The 17,547-nt window shown below is 39.9% G+C and overlaps 1 protein-coding gene and 1 long non-coding RNA gene across 2 annotated transcripts in view; one reads left to right on the plus strand and one right to left on the minus strand.

Moving 5' to 3' along the window:
• The window catches only part of csmd2 (CUB and Sushi multiple domains 2), a 76,667-nt gene that overhangs the window by 44,999 nt on the left and 14,121 nt on the right, over nucleotides 1-17,547 (minus strand). The window contains exons 10-13 of the mRNA XM_080295851.1: nucleotides 8,317-8,494; nucleotides 6,929-7,074; nucleotides 6,755-6,835; nucleotides 6,119-6,232 (exon numbers count right to left, since the gene is read on the minus strand). Coding sequence (XP_080151977.1) covers nucleotides 6,119-6,232; nucleotides 6,755-6,835; nucleotides 6,929-7,074; nucleotides 8,317-8,494 — 519 coding nt within the window. The remainder of the gene's footprint in view (nucleotides 1-6,118; nucleotides 6,233-6,754; nucleotides 6,836-6,928; nucleotides 7,075-8,316; nucleotides 8,495-17,547) is intronic.
• Nucleotides 1,348-4,147, plus strand: LOC145423618 (uncharacterized). The gene is made up of 2 exons (XR_013904674.1): nucleotides 1,348-2,354; nucleotides 2,722-4,147. It is a non-coding gene; the product is annotated as an uncharacterized LOC145423618 (long non-coding RNA).

The following is a 17,547-nucleotide window of genomic DNA, read 5'->3' on the forward strand; positions in this document are numbered from 1 at the left end:
ACTTTATATTATAAGTTAAAGAGCCTACAACAACACAGAGAAAACTCCAACAATTAGATGACCCCTTTGAGCAATCACTTAGCGATGGTGGGAAGAAAAAAAATCCTGTTAACAAGAAGAACCCTTCAGCAGAACTAGATTTAGGGAGGGGCAACCATCTGCCAATGTTCCATGATTGTAAACACTGTAGGCTTATTCTTGCACATATAGAGGTGCAAATATCTGTCTGTGGGGTAAAAATGGGTGGCAAATAAATCCAGGGAACATACATACAAGGGACTGCCTTGTTCCTCTCGCTTTTTGACACTTTCGGTATTCTCCGTTCTGCCTCTCACTGGGTGTCCTAAGCACTTTCCACATCTCCATTATTAGCCTACACATAGTTCCTCTTCCCCTTTCATTACCCTCTTGCTTTCGTCTAATTCTTTTTTGTATCTCTCTCCTTTTTCACCTCATGCTGAGAGCTTTGCATATTTTTCCTATTTAGTACACTAAATTAGTTGCATTTATCAAACTTCGCCTAAACCTCCCTCTCGCCCACCACCTAACCCACAAACAGAACGGGACACACGAAGCATTCTTAAATGAGACACACATTTCCAATAAAGAAATAAAGAAAATGAAAGATACGCTTTTATGATACTGTGAAGCACAAACCCCTTTATGCACCCAGACTCTCGCCCCGAGGAAAAGTAGCGTGCACAACGTGCAGCATTACGATGTTATAGCGCGTGCGGTGGGTGCTGCATTCCTCTGGGAGGACGATATCTCAGCATGTAGAGAGCGCCACAGCAGCCGCGCTCGGCCTCACGGGAGCCAAGCATCATCCGCCAAGATGGGAAATGGTACCAAGCTGATATCTGGCTGTCGCTCCCTGACTACAGGCAAAAAAGGGTACCCGCAGGAGCAAGAAAAGAGGCGAAGCTCCATGTTTGAGTCATCAGTCCATGATTAGAGCTAAGGGATACATAACACTGCTGAAAATAAACTCATACAGTCCCTCTTGGAGGATGAAGGCAGTGTTGACTTGTGCTACATATAAAACATTATGATTCATCAGACTCGAAAATGGTTCGATGCATCTTAAGATATATATTATGTAAACAAACCACATCACTGCATTTGGTGCTTAAACATTTTGTGTGTTCATATTCAGACTGGCCCTGTTGTTTCTGTGCTGGTGCACGTAGAATGTGTGTTTTTTACACCATGTGCTTGATGCTATTTGATCAGCTTAAATGTAGGAGAGGATAAAAAGGGTACAGGCAGATAGGATTACTTTGGAATACTGTAAGTTATTTCTTTTGACAGTAAAGTGTCTTAACTATCACAAGAACTCATAACCAGTACACTGAAAAAAAGGGACTGGCCATCTCTTGGATTTATGTAAGCATCTTGCATGCATTTAACACAATTGCCTCATGTTTTAAAGTTAAATGTAACTATATAGTGTAAAAACTACATGATATGCAGAAAGGGTGTATTAAATTGTTCATATCATGTTCAGGTGAAGTAAGTCAATAAGATAGCAACGTTAAATCTCGTGAAACCACGCGTGATTTCATCTCGCGGGCTTTGGATCGTGGTTTAAAAAAGGCATCCATCTCAGTCAAGTCGAGCAGCCAACTCTACGTTTTTGGTATGTCTTGATTTTTTGAATTCATTTTTACCATATTTCAGCCAAATGTAGTTAAACGTCTAGAGTGTCGCCATGTAACATGCTAAAAAAGAGCCGTTAGCTTATTTGCTGTTTTATCTGTTGTCAAAGAATTGGCGCTTTTTCATTTGAATTTGTCTTTGGCACAAGAGCCGTAATATCACATTAAACCTAATTACGAGGCACTCATAACATAATTTGGTTTTCTGTGTGAATAGATTTGTCAACTGACTCTTCAGTTACATTGTGTATTTACTGCACCGTGGTGTTAGTGAGATTTTGGACATTGAACAGCTTTAGCTAATATCATCAGCGGCATTATGCTAGCTTACATCCCTACCCCTCCTGCCCTCACCTGCTGTCCTTTTGTTTTTGTTTTTGTTTTTTTTGCTGCACATTGAGAGATGACCTCTATTCTGCATTTCACCAGGAGTCAGCTGATGGATTGTGGGTTCAAGGTGTTATGGTAAGAAAGTATATTCTATTTTCGTTTCTGTAACTTAATTATAATAGGTTTTTTATAATTATTAGGTGCATGCATGATGCAAAATGCAGCATTCCAGTGGATCCCAACCATGCCTTTACAGTCAAGGTTTCTGACGGAGCTGAGTTTTTCTCTGACAGTCTGCTGAAAGTGTTTGCAAAGTGATCGGGGGAACAGGGCACAAAGCTAAAGGATGTAGCTGCCATAATGACAGTAAGAACTTTAAAATTCTTTAACTACAAAGTGTATATGTATTGCATTAGGTCAGTAAAAGATTTTTATGCTACATCCATTGAAACAGTCAACTATTACCTGTGAGTAATGATTCCACTAAAAGGATGCCATAATTTTCGTCATGCATTTACTGGCCCACTGAGAAAAAATTATCTTTTTGTTAAAAATAAATGTTCTGGAAACTATATATCCATAAAGTTGATGTCAAACAGGAACTTTTGATATTGCTTTGTAGATGCTGGTGTTGCATGTTGACTGGTTTAAAAAGTCAAGAGTTTTTGTCTGGGATCATTTTCTTCTGTGCTACTGAAAAGTTCACAAATCTCTGTTTTCTTTGTTATAATAGTCAAGGATGACATTAATGCTCGGAGTCCCTCATCAAAGTGCTCCGCATCTGTGTGAAAGACAATTGTAACATCTTGGTGCAGGAGTTCATGGTGAGTGTTTTATGAGTAGATTGTGGCTTTGCAACATTTAAAAATGCATTTAGTTATCCACTTGATCCTCATTGGACTGGTTAGGACCAGTAGTCCTCTTTAATAATTTGAAGTTCACATGAGGCCTGGTAGTGAAGCCCTTGAGGCCCCATCCCCACCCCTGTATTAGGGGTCACATCAGTGTGAAAAAACTTTAAATTTGTCATTCTAATGAACAAAGGAAAATCCCACCAATATTTATATTAGCTTTTGTTTGAAAAAATGACCAACTGACCAACAGCTAACCAAATTGTGGGGCTGAAAGTCTAAATTCTAACATCTTCTGAGTGACATAACCTGGATTTCTGATGGGCCGGTGTCTTTCTAACAAAAACTAATGTAAAGCATTTGAAATTATTATGTTTTTCACCCTCTCTTAGAAACTCTGTTAGACCATGAATGGCAGCATGGCAGGCCACTCTTTGGCTATAGCTATTTACTATGTTGCTTGCATTGGTTTAAATTACTCTAACATTAGAACTGGTAGATTCAAAAGAGATGAGTTTAAAAAGGAATCTTAAAGAAATGTTTTGTGTTTAACCAGGACTTGACTGAGGCCACTGCACAGATTGAGAAAACCACAATGAACATCTGTCTCCAGAGGATGCGGCAGGCAATGACTTTTCTGATGTTGTTCTTCAAGATCTGGATAACATGACCTTTGCAGTAGCCATGCTGTTTGGACCTTTTTTATTCCTTCAACATGAGCTACCCATCACAACTCTGCTACACTTTTGAGGTGATTCAATGGGTGGTAATGGAGTTGGATGCAACTCAGCTCTCAAGAAAAGCTCACAACTAAGACAAAACTGCTCCTGCAACGAAGCTCACTGTTATGCATGTGAGGTGACCAGCTCTAGGTGAGAGGACATTTAAATCTCACACTTGTTCTGCTGCATTTTTGAAGCTCAATTCCAGGAACGGATCGCAGGGTTCATTTTTATATACTCTGCAACTGCCATGAGGACGAGCCGTTTTTTGTTGTTGTTTGTTTTTCCTTTTGCTCTGTACAAGTTCTGTTTGTCTGTTTGGCAGCATTTTTTAATTTCTCTTTGTATTTTTTCTTTCTTTTACTAGTGAAGAGATGTAGCGTGAACAGTTATACAGTCTAAATATCCCATATGGGTCGTGTGAAATGGTATTTTCAGTTTCATTCAGTTGAAGTAAAGAACGTTGAATATTTCTAAGTGTGCTGTTTTGAACCAAGATGTCACAGTATGATCAGTGCTGTAATTTTTGACAGTCACTGTATCAATGTTATTTTTGCGTCTCTTGAATAAAGGTTTTGACCTGCAAGTGCTAATTTCTTTAGTTATTGGGGTAAAATGGGAGGTGTTAATAGGAAGGTGTTTGCCAATTCAGTAACCTAATTTAATGTTAATGGAAACTAACATTACCTCAAATTGTTTAGTTATAATTGTTGTTTAACTGAATCTTGATGTCAGAGGCCTTAAATAGAATGTTTTGTATTGTTCTTTCCCAACATTTTTCAAAAGAAACAGTCTAATTTCTTTGCTGTGATTGATTCCAGAGAACACGGAAGAACTGACATTATTTAACTGTTGATTTATGTAGATTCAGTAGAGGAGTAATGTCAGTTTAATTCTTTACCTACTGCAGTGAAATTAGACATTTTGTTTTGAAAGGTTACTGGTGGATGCCAGCAACCATCTTGGAAGAGAACAATACAATCTGTTATAAGGCCTCCATTTGAAAATTGTGTATTTGATACTAGAATATAATAGCAAAATGTAATTTGAAGATAACATGTAGTATTTAAGTGACCAAGTAGTATTGGGTAAAAGTTATTGAATCGTGTTGGGATAACGTGAGAAAATTGTGAAGGATTAAAATATTCCAAGAGCTCAAATTACTTCATCAAAACATGTTTAAGTCACATTTTATCAACACAAATTGCACAAGTTTATTGAACATGAATAAATTGTGTTAATTTAACTCAATTGTTTAAGTTGCTGCCAAAGCAAAACATCTGTGTGCAACAAATGTCCACCATTGAATTAAGTAAATCCAACAACATATTTTTTTCAGTGTAGGACTTACCTATACCATATATAGTTCTGACATACTGTTTATTTCACAGCAGCAGAACCCATTTGTCTTCTTGGTGCTTTTTAGGCAAAATATACACTTAGTGGCAGTTACATGTTGCTAGAAGAGGTTAGACCCTATTTTTCTTGGTGCTTGAAACATTTCTCAGAGATTTTGGTACATGATACATGATAGCGTCACACAGTTAATGCAGATTTGTCAGCTGGACATTCATGATATGAATCTCCCCTCCCACCACATCCCAAAGGTGCTCTATTGGATCTGACTGAGATCTAGTGACTGTGGAGGCCACTTGAGTACACTGAACTCGATGTCATGTTAAAAAATCAGTGTAAGATTATTTGCCTTTTGTGGCATGGCATGTTATGATGCTAGAAGCAGCCAGAAGAGGTCATAAAAGGATGGACATAGTCAGCAACAGTACTGCGGTAGGCAGGGGCATTAAACAACTGCCATACAGAAGCCCAAATTGTCAAGAAAATGTTGCCAAAACGAATACACCTTCACCATCAAACTGAACTCTTAATACAACAGAGGATGGATCTGTGCTTTCGTGTTCTTTATGCTGTTTTCTGACCCCACTATCCAAACGTTGCAGCAGAGATCATGACTCATCAGACCAGTCAGTGATTTTTCCATGTTGTTATTATCAGCTCGAAACAGTCTGACCTCTGGTAAGGCATTTTCTCTAGTATATCAACAATTTCTGAAACAAATCCATGCCACATTCAAAATCTCTAAAATGACCGTTCATCCCCATTCTGAAGCTCGGATTGAATTTTTGCAGGTTGTCCTCACTATGTCTACATGCCTAAATGCAATGAAATGCTACCATGTGATCAAATATTTGTCCTAATGAGCAGTTAAACAGTAATACCTAATGAAGTGGCCAGTGAGTTTATATTTAGGCCATGAGGTAAAATCCCAGTAGACCAGCTGATCTCATTGGTGGCCCCTGATGACTCAACCTTATGAACATTGGCAAATTTGATGTAGGGCACACTAGTTAAGGTGCTTTAGCCTTCTGCAAGATCCTTCACAACCCATCACCATACTGTGTCCAACTCAGTGTTGTATACGTCACAAAAATCACCTCCCAACCCTTGTTTGATGTGTACAAGTGTGCTCAAAGCTAGGATATCCAGGGATATATCAATGGTACTCCAGGATGTTTTCAAGTTGTAAACAAACACTTACCATCACATGAGGGTGGAGGGCCCTCAAATTCCAAATGTGTACCTAGCCGACAGGTCAGGATGCTGTTTCCACTTAATTGGTATCCTGGGAGACATCGGTAGCGCACTATATCACCTGAAAACAGTGATGGACAAAGGAGAGCAACAGTCAAGGTCAAGGTCAGAAGCAGTAGCATTAACTGTTATGATACATGTAAAAAGTGCTCCTTATAAAGGATTCTATAACAATACAGAAGTTATCATCAGTCATGTGTTTCAGTGAAAACTGGGATGAATCTGTGGACACAAAAATCCCCATGGGATCCTACAGACACTATGTCAGTGTTGCTACGTTTATGCCTCTGAATAATAAAGGTCAAATAGCTACACAAATACAGAAACAGGAATTCATCTCTGTTGTCTTCAAAGGGAATGAGATCACCTGCCCTAGGTGATGCATTTGAGGTGTGTCTGAATGGACTGTGTATTCAGCGAACCTAGGCAATAAAAACAGCCAAAGTTAGAAGCTTCATGAATGCTTCAAAATGCTACGGTTCTGCAAATCTGCATGGGAACAACATTAAATACAAAAAGGCAGAAGTGTCAGTGCCATTGTGTTTAAGTGCATGGGTCTTATTGTGACAGCATTTCCACCTACCAATTTTAAATTCCTTGCTTGCCATCAGAATCTCAGCATTAGGAATGATGGAGGGAGGGAGGCAGTACTGTAGTCTGTAAGCTGTGAGTGCATCAAAGACATGAAAGGAGTTAAACAAAGAATGTATGTAAATCAAGAGCTAGAAACAAAGCTAGATCCACACCATGTACAAACCTTGATAGCTGATACGAAAGAGTCCACCCTTCTCTGTATTACTACGGAACCGTATCAGCACCTGATTAGATGTGCTGCTGGGTGGGTCGTTGGGCTCTCCATCAGTAAACACACCTAGTTTCCTGGCTGTTTCTTGTGGACCATCCCTAAAAATGGAGGAATGTTGCAAGTCAACCATAAATGCAAAAACAACAATACACTGGAAACACCAGTCTATGCTCCAGAGCTCACTTGTATAGGAGCCATAAAGAACCTTAAGGGTCTGTGATGCAAACAAACTACTAAGCCACATGCCAGATTATTGTCAAGCAGCTTCAGAAGAGTATAATCAAGCTGCTCACACTTCAACAAACCCAAAGAGATTACCCCTCACCTGTTTTGGATGATTATGTTAAAATAAGGTAGAATTTGAGATACAGTAAGCGTGGAGTGACAGGTCTCGACTGTGGTGCTCCTGCTAACAGCTATCCAAAGGGAGTGTCTCTGGAAGCTGTGGCCCAGCCTTGGCAGTCCCCTGGTGTGGGCATGGCCGATTAAGCCAGCTCCCAGATTCCTGCCACAACCATTCAGCTTAAAAACCATCTGTCTTTGGCTGTCAGACTGGGCATGGGAGATTACAAGCAGCTCTGGAAACGGCTGGCTAGGGACTTCTGCCTGACAGCACTCTAGCCAAGCCGCCATTAAGGGGCCCATTTCCTTGGCTCAGTAGTTCAGTGGATAGATACACAGCGGTGGTAGCTGGAAAATGGGGAACAAGATAGTCCCCCATCTTGGCTCTGTAGGAACTAGCTGGGAAAGATCAGCACAGCGGGGACCATTTAGAGATGAGAAACAATACGATAGAAAGTGGACATTTTGGCTCGCTTTAGCCATGTTGACTTAAATTATCGGTGGTCTAAAAAAGCCTCAAACAAATTTCTATGAGTAGCGCAAACAGTTAAACGTAGATGTCACCAGAAAACCATGTGGATCTTTCATGTGGTCATGTTGCCAGGTTGGCTGGCAGTCAGACCTCCTGTCTCACTGAGAGCTGGGACCTTTGGAAGCTTTGGAGGATCAACTAGAACTGGCAAACATCGTGTATGCAAAAACCTGGCTTTGGTGCCACATATGGCAATTTTAACCATGTATTATGGAGGTGATGAAAGGAAGCTTTACCCACTGATGCTCAGTCAAGCACAAAGGCAAAAGTGTATTTAACACATCGTATTAAAAGACAAAAACAACAAATAATCAAAGATTAAAGAAAGCCTGATAACAAGTTCTTGAGAATTTTTTGAGACGATGGTGAAGTTTAATACTGCTTTCCTCAAAATAACAAACTGTCCGCATTGTCTCATTGAAACTATTTCTGCATATCTGGAGCCTGTTACGCTGTCATTTCTTACCAGACAGTAATGAAGTCGTGTGGCCCATGAACTTGAAGGAGGGAGAAGTTCAGTTTGATGCCAAATCCAGGAGCCACAGTAATCAGCCAGGAGCAGTCAGCTGAGCTTGGATACTCCTCAGGGTAACCCGGGGAAAAGATGGTCCCATTGTCTGATGTGATGTTCCCACCACAAGGCACTGAGAGAGGGCGGTGAAGACAGGGAAAGTGTATATTTTATATAGGCAGGACAGATACATTAGGGTTGATACATAATTCAGGCACAATCAGCGAAAAAAGAGTTTTTCATCCCTCTCTCCTCCTGCTTCTCTGCTCAGTGTCTCTTTCCCACTCTCCTTCACTTTTCGACTGGTGCCCAGGCGCTTGTCTGAGCTAAAGATTAGCCAGTAAAGCCTGTTAGTAAGTGGGGACTTGGATGGAGTGTTTTGCTAAGATAAGGCCTCAACCCTTTCCCATTGGGGCAGTAGAGAGGGAGTATGGAGATGAGGCGAGGGTTTCATGTGGACGAGGCTTTTGAGGTGTGTGTGTGTGTGTTTGTGTGTATATATGTACAGCAAGTGTAGAAGGGGTAGATATGTGTGAGTGTGCAAACTCTGAGTGACAGGAAAAGGTTACAAGTGCGTGTACACTGATCTGATCTGGCAACACTAGAACCCCACACGTCGATACATGCCTGATACCCTTGAGTAAAAAACAACAACAACAAAAGAAAAAAAAACAACTGCACAATCACAAACAGTAAATCACACTCAACCACTATTCATTGCATCACATAAATGTCTTCATTTGCTTTGGAAATGAACAAATCCTTCACAGTCCCCAGGAATTTCTAACCACAGCTCAGCATTGCATAAAAATATATCTAGTCTAGCTTCCTGAAAAAAGCCATATTATTTCTGCCAGTAATTTTGTTGTTTTGATGTGTATTAAATCTACCAAGCCCAAAGAAGAAAACACAATCACGCAGCACTGCGCAATCTGAACACTCTCTATCTCGCTTACTCTTTTTTTAAAAGACTAAAACACCTAAAACACTTTTAAAACACCATTCACTTTCTGATCTAGTAATAATGAATTCCCGTTTAAACCTAGATTTCTATTGAAACATTTCCAGTTCTTCTTTAAATATCTTCTTAGGCTTTCATGTGCACAAACTTTAATCATTAACCACCTTATTCTGTATACGTCACTTCCTGCAACCTCTAGTTTGTATATGTATTAATCCTTTTCAGAACAGTTAAATTATATGCTTCCATGATTCCAGAAACTTAACAAAGTTCAAATGCATGAATTTAGCAGTTTCCATTAAGGCTGCAAGACATTACAACCATTTTTCCAACATGCTAGTTAGGAGCATTACCACTTGTGGCTGCACTTATTACGTTACTAGCAGAGGATCTCATTATGGTCACAGACCAGCCAGTAATTTTAAATGACTGTTATCTGCAAACACATCCCTGTAACTGGCCTCAAATTATGCCACCCATAGACATATTTTAAATATCCCTTCAAGGAGATCCGAACAATCGTGCTGGTGGGCAAATGGAAACCTCATATTCACTGTGGTGGGGCACAGAAATTTAGAGAGCGTAGTAATCGCAGTAGTGCAGGAATCAACCCAGAAGAGGTTTTCAGCTTGAGGACACACCCTTGCATGTTTTATCCTTGCGTTTGTCTTTCAGGTTATATGTTGTGGGCCGCGTGTTCACATTATAAAACTGCCAATTGTATTCCTGTAGCGGAGAGGCCCTTCTGCTGCTGCATCACCTGTTAAATGAGCTATCGATCAGGCCTATTGATTAAACCCCAGACCAGAGGTGTGGACTCGAGTCACATGACTTGGACTCGAGTCAGACTCGAGTCATTAATTTTATGACTTTAGACTTGACTTGAAAAAATGTTCTAAGACTTGTGACTTGACTTGGACTTTTACACCAATGACTTGGGACTTGAATTGGACTTGAACCGGTTTACTTGAAAAGACTTGATATTTTACCCCAAATACAAAATTTAACATGCATATTATATAGAGATTGAAAATGTGACGTCATTCACGGGTAGAACCGCAAAGGATTCTGGGAACTCGTGGCAAGCGGTACTAACGCACGCAGGCTTTCAATTAAAATCAGTTATACAGCGATAAAAAGAAACACAAGAAGCCGTTGTATTATTAACTGCAATAGCCGGTCGCATGACAGCCACGGGAAGCCGACGGGTAAAGAGATCGGTTGTTATCGGATTACCTCGTTGAAGAGAAATTGTTCGAGCCATGTTTCCGAAGTAACAAAGAGGCGACGGATGGTCTGGATTGCAGCCATTCAAAGGTCAAATATAACGTCCCAGAACACTCCAGCTCACAGGTTAGTCTGCTCCAAGCATTTACACGAAGGTCAGTGTTTTTTAGTAGTTAATACGTCATTTTCATAACATAATTGGTGATATAGGTTACAAGCAAGTCTGGCGCTGAACAGAAATTGTCGCGCTATGCTCCTTTATTTATTGTGCATAAATAGTGAATTGTCCTGACACAATATTGCGTTTCGCTTCTGTTATTATGGTACATTAACAAAAACATATACTTTTATTCACAGGATAAAACAGGTTTTTTGTATCACTAATTGCCCAGTACGATTACAGCATACAGTATTATTGTCACTGCTACATTTCTGTGATGCTACCAGAAATTATTTCCACTACTAATTAATTACCGTTGAGCTCAAAGGTCCTATTAATAAACGGTTAACGAATGTGTATTTATGACAACAATTTGTGAGACTGGTAAACTTATGATACGTACGATGGTCTTTCGTTCTACACGGTGCATTTCAAGGTCCTGCACCCATCCGTCGGTAAACTGTACCTGGGCTTGTTGCAGTGACCTGAAGTTACTAAACTTCATGAGTGTATGCACTCACTCCAAGAACCATATGATTATAAATATGCATATAAATATGCTACGATGAGATAGCTGACTTCATCTAACTAGCAAATGTTGTCCAGGCTACGTTGGTGATACAGTTTTTTTAATGTGTGTGATATTTTTGTCATGCGATTTTAAAGCTGGTCCTACAACCGCATCCAAGAATAACATGCAGCTTATCTCAGAACTGTCGGTGAAAACTATTCTTGGAGCTAAGTTTAATTGAGCTGCATTTTAAAGAGGTGCAATTTCACAATTTGTGTATATTTTCTAAGTTCACTATTTTGTCATGTGTTGAGAAAAACACAGATTTTAAAATTACATGGTCTAATATTTACATTTAGCATAACTGCAACATTATTTTTTCATTGTTTTTTTTTTTTTTAAAGACTCGAAAGGACTTGAAATTCAAAGTTTCAGACTTGTGACTTGACTCGGACTTTTACACCAGTGACTTGAGACTCGACTCTGACTTGCCTGACATTACTTGAGACTTGACTTGAGACTTGAGGATAAAGACTTGAGACTTACTTGAGACTTGCAAAACAATGACTTGGTCCCACCTCTGCCCCAGACACTCTATGGAGTTGCACCTCCGGTTGACGCATTGACTGTAAAGCTACTTAAGACTTGTGTGAAGAAGAGTATATGTTTGCTTGTGGAGTTGAACAGGCGTGAACAGAAGAGAAAAATTCAGTCGACTATCTCTTAAAAAACAGAAAACAGCAGCGTATTAGCGCCAAAACTTCACATGTTGGAACTCCTCATGTCAGTCTTAATACCAAATCAAACAAATTAATTGTGTCCAAATGAGTCTAAATGAAATCTTTTTAACTCCAAAAAGGTTAGTCCATCTAAAGCGAGGCCTTGGACATTATTAATTTATTACAACATTCACACATGTTAACCCACACAGATGAGAATTGACAGGATCCTTTACCAGCTAGAAAGCTGTTGGGTCATAATAATATAGAAGTTTAATCAATCAATCAATCAATCAATCAATCAATCAATCAATCAATCAATCAATCAATCAATCAATCAATCAATCAATCAATCAATCAATCAATCAATCTTTATTTATAAAGCACTTTTCATACAGAAAAAATGTAGCACAAAGTGCTTTACATAGTTAAAAGCAGCCCAGCCCACCCTCCAACTCACTCCCCACACTCTCAATACACATATATCCCCCCACCCACACACACATACACACACGCGCACACTTAAAGAGTAAAAATTGGGCTGGGCTCGCATGAGCCAAGTGAGGAAACATTATAACAGAGAGCCGTCTGCACCGGGAGCCGGTCACAGACCGCAGCCTCCGGGCTGGGCACACAGCAGGAGGGAGGCCAAGGAGCCCCCCAACCAGGCTGAGAGGACCCATGAGACCAGCAGCCACGGTCAATAACAGCCCCGGTGCAGAGAGCGCCCTCTGAGGAAACACTGGAGATATGACGCAATACGATATATACAGGGTAAAATGATAAAATAAATAAGAACAGGATACAATATAAATATAAATATAAATAGAGTAAGAAGATTAAAAAATGAATAAGAATAAAATCAAGAAATATTAGGTAAATCCTAAATTAATAATAGAATAACAGGATAGAATAAATAAGCATAAAAAATAAATAAACGCTAAGTAAAAGCTAAATTAAAAAGGTGGGTCTTGAGCCTGTTCTTAAAAACATGTACGTTCTCTGCGGCCCTGAGCTCCTCCAGCAGGCTGTTCCACAGACGAGGACCATACCACTGAAAAGCTGCCTCTCCGTGAGTATGTGTCCTGACTTTAGGGACAATCAAAAGGCCAGTACCAGAGGACCTCAGGGTCCGCGAGGGTTCGTATGGTAAAAGCAGATCTGAGAGATAAGAAGGCCCAAGACCATTAAGATATTTAAAAACCAATAAAAGAACTTTAAAATCGATCCTGAAACACACGGGGAGCCAGTGCAGCGATTCTAAAACCGGTGTAATGTGGGCCCGCCCTCTGGTCTTTGTCAGCACACGAGCTGCCGAGTTTTGCAAGAGTTGTAAAGTTGAAATATTCTTCTTAGGAAGACCAGAGAGCAGGGCATTACAGTAATCAATGCGACTGGTAATAAAAGCATGCATCAGCATCTCCGTGTTGGCCCGAGAGAGAATAGGGCGGACTCTGGCTATATTTTTTAGATGATAAAATCCAATTTTGGTTACATGTTTAACATGTGGGATAAAACCAAGCTCAGAGTCAAAAATAACACCCAGGTTTTTCACTTGTAGCGAAGGACATAGTGAAAATGCCTCTAATTTAGACAAGAGTTTCTCTCTCTGAGCCTCAGGACCGACAATTAAAACTTCAGTTTTGTCCTGGTTAAGCTGTAAAAAGTTTTCTGCCATCCAAGATCTTATATCCAAGATACAGTTAAAAAGGGCATCCATTGGTCTGGTGTCATCAGGAGACACGGAGATGTACAGCTGCGTGTCATCAGCGTAACTGTGGAAGTTCACTCCATGCCTCCTGATGACACTGCCGAGAGGCAACATATACAAATTAAAAAGTACAGGGCCTAGAACCGACCCTTGAGGCACACCACATGTCATTTCATGGATCTTAGAGGAGCATGTATCCATACTCACCATAAAAGATCTGTCAGAGAGATAGGAAGTGAACCAGTTGTGTACAGCACCAGAGAGGCCCACCATGTGTTTTAGTCTGTTTAAAAGAATAGCGTGGTCTACTGTATCAAAGGCTGCGCTTAGATCCAGTAGCACCAGGACTGAGAGCTTTTGGGCGTCCCAGTTACATCTAAGATCATTTAAAACCTTTAGGAGAGCCGTCTCTGTGCTGTGGTTCACCCTAAATCCAGACTGGAATATCTCCAGGATCTGTCTATCATTGAGAAAATCAGTAATCTGAGTAAAAACAAGTTTTTCTAAGACTTTACTTAAAAATGGTAAGTTGGATACAGGTCTGTAGTTATTAAAATCATTACAATCCAAATTGCTCTTCTTCAGAAGGGGCCTCACCACCGCCGTTTTAAAGGCAGCAGGGAAGACACCCAACTGAAGAGAGCAATTCATCATGTATAAAAGCTCAGCCTCAAAAAATCCATAAAGTGTTTTAAAGAGTGAAGAAGGGATTGGATCTAAAAGACATGTGGTGGGTCTCACTGTGGAGAAAACCGTCTGAAAGTTCTCAGCATTAACCAGGACAAAGCTGTCCAGTGTCTCCTCAGGTACAATCGAGCCCTCAGATGTGTTTACAATCATATCGCGATTAGATAAAATATCAGATCTGATGGCGCTGATTTTTCCCCTGAAGTGGTCTGCAAACTGCTCACAGCGAGTCTGTTGGAGCTTTTAAAATCAGGGTTAAATAAATGATCTATGGTGGAAAAGAGGACCTTGGGATTATTTTTGTTATTACTGATTATTTTGGCGAAGTATGAATTTCTTGACTTCCTTAATGTATTATTGTACATTTTAAGTTGCTCGGAAAATATGTGATGGTTGATATTATTTTTATTTTTCCTCCATCTCCTTTCTGCTGCCCTGCAATTTCTTTTGAGTTTTTTGTTTAAAGCATTATTATAGCACTTAGTCTGCTGAGAGACAAATTTGAAAATGCCTAAAGTCACTTATTGAGGCAATGGTTCGACCTGGCCTTGTGTATCTCAACAGACCTCCAGTTATTTTTTTAATATGTTCATTTAAGAAAAAGGTCTGTTAATTGCAGCAGTAATAGATTCACAAGGTGTGCAAAGGAGCCAGCCTCAGAATAACGTGTCCCTGCATGAGCCAGTTTAAAAAAACAACAAGATATGGTTTTTCCAAGGCATGGGGGGGGGGGGGGGGCCTTTGATTTGTGCATGTCTATGCATGCATTTAAGGGTATGTGTGTGTATACATGTTTATGTATATGTGTGTATATGTGCATGAGCATCTATTTCTTTAAATATGGATATGTTTTGGCATGTTACTGGGGTTATGGAACCAAATATATATGTAGCAAAATGTAGAATTTAAGGTAGGAGGGGAGAAGTTTGTGCTTTTTCCTACTGTTTATTTCCCCTCCTAACTACAGTTTTATCAGTGAGGCCAGGGTGAGCAGGAGAGGAGGGGGGGGGGGGGGGGGGTTGCTGTCTTATTTAATGAATCATTTCAATGTAAGCAGCTATCTCCTGGAAGTTTCCAGTCTTTTGAATATGTGGCTCTACAGCTGAAGGCCCCATCCAAAGTTGTGTTTCTTAATGTTTACAGGCCTCCCAAATACTGCACAGACTTTTTTAGTGACCTCAGTGAACCGCTGTCTGTGATCTGTGTTGATTTCGACTGTGTAATTATTGTTGGGGATTTTAACATCCATGTGGACAACCCTCAGGACAAAGGGACTAAAGACCTGAGTAACACTCTGGGCAACTTTGGGCTGACTCAGTATGTAACAGAGGCCACACATAATAGAGGACACACTCTTGACCTACTGATCTCCAAGGGCCTGAGCATTTCAAAGGTTACTGTGTCTGATGTGGGCGTGTCTGATCATTACTGCGTTTTCTTTGAAAGTAAAATTTCAGGCCACACAAATATATCAACAACAGTGATCACAAAACGGTGTATAACTGAATACAGTAGTGTGATCTTTAACCAGGTCTTCCCATTAACACCTGACCTGTCCAGACGTTCAATCAATGAGCTCGTCAATAGCTTCAATGCTAACATGTTAAATGTAATGGACACTATTGCTCCCATTAAGGTGAAGGTTATCTCTGGAAGGAAAAAGTCTCCATGGAGAAACTCCACACTGGTGAAAAATGAAAAAAGAGAGTGTAGGAAAGCTGAGCGCAGATGGAGAAAAACAAACCTCCAGGTTCATTATGAAATCTATAAAGAGAAACTTCACAATTATAATTTACAACTGAGGAATGCAAGGAGGTCCTACTTCTCTGACATCATCACCAAAAACAGTCATAATGCTCAGGTCTTATTTCCTACAGTTGACAGGCTAACAAACCCTCCTGTGTCAGTAGCAGCTGAACTTCATTCGACCATGGCCTGCAATGACTTTGCCAAATTCTTCACAGAAAAAATCCAAAAAATTAGACAAGCAATTGGTACATCAACAGCAGATTCAGGATATGTACTGTGTCCACCAAAAAACTGTTTAAACACCATCAAACAGTTTCACCCTATTAACAGCAAAGTCCTGGAGGACATCTTAGGTCAACTGAACTCCTCTTGCTGTTTAGATGTCCTGCCAACACGTTTTTTCAAAAAGGTCTCAAAGACTTTGGAGTCAGACCTGTTACAGATCGTCAACTTTTCTTTAATGTCAGGTGTGTTTCCAGAACCACTAAAAACTGCTGTAATCAAACCTATACTGAAAAAGGACAATCTTGACAAGACACAAATGAACAACTACAGGCCGATCTCAAATCTCCCATTTTTAAGTAAGATCATTGAAAAAGCAGATTCTCAACAGCTCAATTACTTCTTAAAACAGAATAATTGCTACGATGCCTTCCAGTCAGGTTTTAGACAGAACCACAGCACTGAAACTGCTCTGACTATAGTGTTTAATGACATATGTCTGAATACAGACAGTGGAAAAAATGTCAGTCTTAGTTTTACTGGATCTCAGTGCAGCATTTGATACAGTTGACCACAACATATTACTCAAATGACTGGAGAACTGGGCAGGTCTTTCAGGAACTGTACTAAACTGGTTCAAAACATACTTAGAAAACAGGAAATACTTTGTATCAATAGGTAACTTCACATCTGAGCAGACAAGTATCACATGTGGAGTTCCCCAAGGTTCCATCTTGGGACCCCTTCTGTTTAACATTTACATGCTCCCACTGGCACAGATTATAAAGAACAACAAAATAAACTATCACAGCTATGCAGATGACACGCAAATATATATCACAATGTCACCAGGAGACCAAGGCCCTGTACAGGCTCTTGGTAAATGCATTGAGGAAATTAATGACTGGCTGTGCCACAATTTTCTCCAGCTAAACAAAAACAAAACTGAAGTAATAGTCTTTGGTGCCAAAGAAAAACGATTACAGGTCACCAGAGAACTTCAATCTATACATCTAAAAACCACAAACCAGGCGAGAAATTTGGGTGTAGTGATGGATGCAGACCTAAACTTAGAAAAACACATTAAGACAATAACAAAATCAGCTTAGTATCACCTTAAGAATATATCAAGGATAAAAGATCTGATGTCTCAACAGGACCTGGAAAAACTAGTCCATGCATTCATCTTTAGCAGGCTTGATTACTGTAACGGCATCTTTACAGGTCTACCTAAAAAAT

Source organism: Astatotilapia calliptera, chromosome 22 (genome assembly GCF_964374335.1).
Source record: "Astatotilapia calliptera chromosome 22, fAstCal68.1, whole genome shotgun sequence".
In the NCBI taxonomy this organism is placed as follows: domain Eukaryota; kingdom Metazoa; phylum Chordata; class Actinopteri; order Cichliformes; family Cichlidae; genus Astatotilapia; species Astatotilapia calliptera.